The sequence below is a fragment of the Mandrillus leucophaeus genome, unplaced genomic scaffold (assembly GCF_000951045.1).
Source record: "Mandrillus leucophaeus isolate KB7577 unplaced genomic scaffold, Mleu.le_1.0 Scaffold775, whole genome shotgun sequence".
NCBI classification, from domain to species: Eukaryota; Metazoa; Chordata; class Mammalia; order Primates; family Cercopithecidae; genus Mandrillus; species Mandrillus leucophaeus.
In genome coordinates this window covers 785,483-790,389 of record NW_012108419.1, presented here as the reverse complement: position 1 = coordinate 790,389, position 4,907 = coordinate 785,483, and the positions used below count along the sequence as shown (strand labels likewise).

General features: G+C 41.2%; 1 protein-coding gene across 2 annotated transcripts in view; it reads left to right on the top strand.

Moving 5' to 3' along the window:
- Positions 1 to 3,201, top strand: part of DRD3 (dopamine receptor D3) — a 55,299-nt gene extending 52,098 nt beyond the window's left edge. For both annotated transcript variants that reach the window (XM_011966819.1, XM_011966820.1), the window contains 2 exons: positions 565 to 847; positions 2,941 to 3,201. In XM_011966819.1, the coding sequence (XP_011822209.1) occupies positions 565 to 847; positions 2,941 to 3,137 (480 nt within the window). In that variant the 3' untranslated portion in view covers positions 3,138 to 3,201. The remainder of the gene's footprint in view (positions 1 to 564; positions 848 to 2,940) is intronic.
- The last annotated feature ends 1,706 nt before the right edge of the window (positions 3,202 to 4,907 follow it).

Below are 4,907 nucleotides of genomic sequence, written 5' to 3'. Positions count from 1 at the left end.
ACAGTGTAAAAGCATGCCTATTTATCCTCATCCTCACCAGCATCTGTTGTTTTCCAGACTCTTTAATGATCACCATTCTAACTGGTGTGAGATGGTATCTCATTGTGGTTTTGATTTGCATTTATCTAATGACCAGTGATGATGAGCTTTTTTTCGTATGTTTATTGGTTGCATAAATGTCTTCATTTGAGAAGCGTCTGTTCATATTCTTTGCCCACTTTTTAATGAGGTTGTTTATTTTCTTGCAAATTTGTTTAAGTTTCTTGTAGATTCTGGATATTAGACCTTTGTCAGATGGATAGATTGCAAAAATTTTCTCCCGTTTTGTAGGTTGCCTGTTCACTCTGGTGATATGGTGGATGCTTTTTAGTTGTAAAGTCTAAAGTAAATTTTATTTCCCTTAACTTCTCATGGTCCCACCGCTCTCTCAGGTGTCCCCTTTGTAGGTTTCCCACAACTATGCTCCCCCACTTCCTTCTTTGAATTCTCTGGCCCTTTCATGAACATTCAGAAGATAAACAATACTCCTAGAAATGTCAGGATTCCCTCTTGTTACACCTGCAGACCCTCTCTCCTGACCGGGCACATCTGGAGCTGAAGCGTTACTACAGCATCTGCCAAGACACTGCCTTGGGTGGACCAGGCTTCCAAGAAAGAGGAGGAGAGTTGAAAAGAGAGGAGAGGACTCGGAACTCCCTGAGTCCCACCATAGCACCCAAGCTCAGCCTAGAGGTTCGAAAACTCAGCAATGGCAGATTATCAACATCTCTGAAGCTGGGGCCCCTGCAACCTCGGGGGGTGCCACTTCGGGAGAAGAAGGCAACCCAGATGGTGGCCATTGTGCTTGGTAAGTTTGGGTTGACTTGAGTTGGGTTGGGTTAGGTTGTGTTAAGTGGAGCTGGTGGAAGATGCTAAGGTAGCCACATTTGACAGAAATTGGAAATTTGATGACAGTAATGTTTATCAAATGTTCACAATATAATTGAAAGGTATTTGTGTATAAATGCTAACTCTGGTGGAAATTCAAAAGACCTAGGCTAAAATTTATGAAGCTGAACAAGCCACTTAACTGGGCTGTGTTTTGCTGTCCATTGTATGGAGCTAGAACACATAAATCAAACAATAAATAAGATAATGATTCAATAAAACTGGTACATATTGAATATTTGATAAATGCTTAGTTATTTTAAAATATTAAGTGATAAAAATAGGGATGCAAAACACTACTGTGATATGGTATAATAAAATCTAGATTATTTTAAATACAGAGTAAAAAGGACTGGAAAGAAATTCACCAAGATATCCAAAGTAATTGTCTTTGAGTGGTGGGTGCTTATTCCTTTTTTCCTACTTATCTGATTTACCAAGCTTTCCATAATGCATACAATCAAGGTTTTTTGGTTTTTGGTTTTTCGAGACATGGTCTGACTCTGTTGCCTAGGCTGGAGTACAGTGGCACAGTCATAGCTCACTGCAGCCTTGAACTCCTGGGCTCAAGTAATCCTCCTGCCCGAGCTCACCGAGTAGCTAGAACTACAGGCGTATGCCCCCATGACCAACTAATTTTTAAATTTTTATTTGTTTTTTGTAGTGACAGGGTCTCATTACGTTGCTCAGGCTGGTCTCAAACTCATGGTGTCAAGCAATCCTCCCATCTCAGCCTCCCAAAGCACTGGCATTATAGACGTGAGCCACCACATCCCACCAGAATCAGGGGTAATTTTTAGAGTCATAAAATATGAAATTTATTTATTTATTTATTTGAGACAGAGTCTTACTCTGTCACCCAGGCTGGAGTGCAATGGCACGATCTTGGCTCACTGCAACCTCTGCCTCCCGGGTTCAAGTGATTCCCCTGCCTCAGCCTCCCAAGTAGCTGGGATTACAGGCATGCACCACCACGCCCAGCTAATTTTTGTATTTTTAGTAAACACAGGGTTTCGCCATGTTGGTCAGGCTGGGACTTGAACTCCTGACCTCAGGTGATCTACCTACGTTGGCCTCCCAAAGTGCTGGGATTACAGGTGTGAGCCACTGTGCCCAGCCTGAACTTTATTTAAATAAAGAAATTAAAAATGAATAAATCACAGGTACGCTATAGAGTTAGTGAAGGCAATTCATCCTGTTCAGTGTCACTGACAAACCCCAACCCTCTCCTGTATCAGGGAGTTTACTAGAACTCCTAGATGTAATCTCCTCGACAGCAGAAACTATGTCAGTCACATCTTGAAGGTCTTCATACCTATCAGTGCCTAGGATCATGTTTTGCATAGGTAGACATTAAATAAATGTCTGAATTGAATTGAAAAAGAAAAGAAAAAGATTAGTAAAGAACTACCTAGAGACTAAACTAGAAAATTGATTTAGTAACAAAGGCCAAAGTGAATCAAAAACATTAGCTTGCAGTTTTCTCACCTAAAAAAATTTGGCTAATCACACCTACTTCATAGGGTTGGGGTTTTTGTTTTGTTTTGTTTTGTTTTTTTGGTTTTGTTTGGTTTTGTTTTTTTGAGATGGAGTCTTACTCTGTCACCCAAGCTGGAGTGCAATGGCGCAATCTTGGCTCACCACAACCTCTGTCTCCTGGGTTCAAGCGATTCTCCTGCCTCAGCCTCCCGAGTAACTGGGATTATAGGCACGCACCACCACGCCAAGCTAATTTTTGTATTTTCAGTAGAGACAGGGTTTCACCATGTTGCCCAGACTGGTCTTGTACTCCTGACCTCAGGTGATCCACCTGCCTCGGCCTCCCAAAGTGCTGGGATTACAAGAGTGAGCTACTGCACCCAGCCTAGGGTTGTTATAAAAAAAAGTAAGTGGGTATGCAAAACTTCTAGCTTGGTGGCTGGCATAAAGTAGACAACCGTGAGTCATTCTCATGTTATAACAAAACGAGTAAGCAAATCCCTTACCCAGTTTCTCTCTTCTTTGGCAACTTAGGGGCCTTCATTGTCTGCTGGCTGCCTTTCTTCTTGACCCATGTTCTCAATACCCACTGCCAGACATGCCACGTGTCCCCAGAGCTTTACAGTGCCACGACATGGCTGGGCTATGTGAATAGCGCCCTCAACCCCGTGATCTATACCACCTTCAATATCGAGTTCCGGAAAGCCTTCCTCAAGATCCTGTCTTGCTGAGGGAACAGAGGAGGGAACACTCGTTGTACCCATTTCTAGCTGCCAGGCTGTCGGCCCACTCAGAAAGACTGTGCAGTGTCCTCCGGCATGCAATAGGAAGAAGATTCCTGGAGCCAGGATGTCCCTGCTTGTCAGGTATAACCAAATGTGTCCTCCAAAACAGAACATTCTACCTCCCCAGCTGAAATCTGACTTCATTCTGACAATCTTCAAATGATTGGGGAGCTCCCGAGTGATAAGCAATCATTCAGAAAGAAGCTGATAAAACATGACTCACACAAAATTGTCATCGGAGGCATGATTCATTACACTGAAGGAAAAATGAACAGATCTCATCATTCTCAACTTGCAGGGGTCCTTGAAATCAGCCAGTAAACCACCTTCTAGAACAGCCAGTCTGTCTTCCTTCAAACCTCTAATTAACTGTCAGGCTAACCTTGTACTTTCACAGGCTCATTCCTCTTGGTCATTTCTTTCTTTCACTGTATCTGGAAATATGAATGGCAAGGCCAGTGCTTCTACCTCTCTGTAGAATTTGATGGGCTACATTTGGTGAGGTGAATTTCTCACCGCAAGAGAAACACTGTCCCACATTGGGACAGGGGCTTCATTTCAAACTCTGCTACCCTTGTATTTTAACTTTAGCTAAGAAGGCATTTTGATTCCATTCCTTTACTCTCTAGAGGAAATCTCAGAGTCTCAACTTCCAGAATTATTCAAGATGGGGATATTATCTGAAGACGGAATGACACATCCCATTGTAGTTTCACTGTTGAACCTTATGGTTCAGAACATGCCTTAGATATGCTTTTCACAACACTACCAAATGTTCCTACCCAGGGCATCTCCATTTCTGCTTAACAGGGACCCAGTATAGTGGACCACATCATGACATTTTGGGCAACAGTGGACCACATATACAACGGTGGTCTCATAAGATAATAATGGAGCTGAAGAATTTCTATTGCTTAATGATGTCATAGCTGTTGCAACATCATAGCTCAACGCATTATTTATATGTTTGTGGTGATGCTGTTGTAAACAAAATGATGCTGCCAGTCATGTAAAAGTATACAATTGTGTACAGTACATAATACTTAATATTGATAATAAATGACTATGTTACTGGTTTATGTATTTACTATACTAAACTTTTCACCATTATTTTAGAGTGTACTTCTACTTATTTAAAAAAAAGGCAATCATAAAACACCCTCAGGCAGGCCCTTCGGGAGGTATTTCAGAAGAAGGCATTGTTATAGGAGATGACAGCTCCCTGTGTGTTATCGCCCTCCAAGACCTTCTAATGGGACAAGGTGTGGAGGTGGGAGACAGTGATATTGATGATCCTGACCCTGTTTAGGCCTAGGCTAATGTGTGTGATTATGCCTTAATTTTTAAAAAAGCAGTTTGAAATGCAAAAAATAATTTTAAAAATAGAAAAAATATATAGAGTAAGTATATAAAGAAAGAAAATATTCTTGTCCAGCTATCCAGTGTGATTGTGTTTTAAGCTAAGTATTTTACAAAAGAGTCAAAAATGTCAAAAAGTTTTTAAGTTTATAAGGTAAAAAAGGGACAGTAAGCCAAGATTAATTTATTACTGAAGAAAGAAAAACTTTTAAAATAAATTTAGTGTAGCCTGAATGTACAGTGTTGATAAAGTCTATAGTAGCATACAGCAATATCTCAGGCCTTCCCATCCACTCACCACTCACGCACTGACTCACCCAGTCTTAACAGCTGAACTCAGCTTCCAGTCTGCAAGCT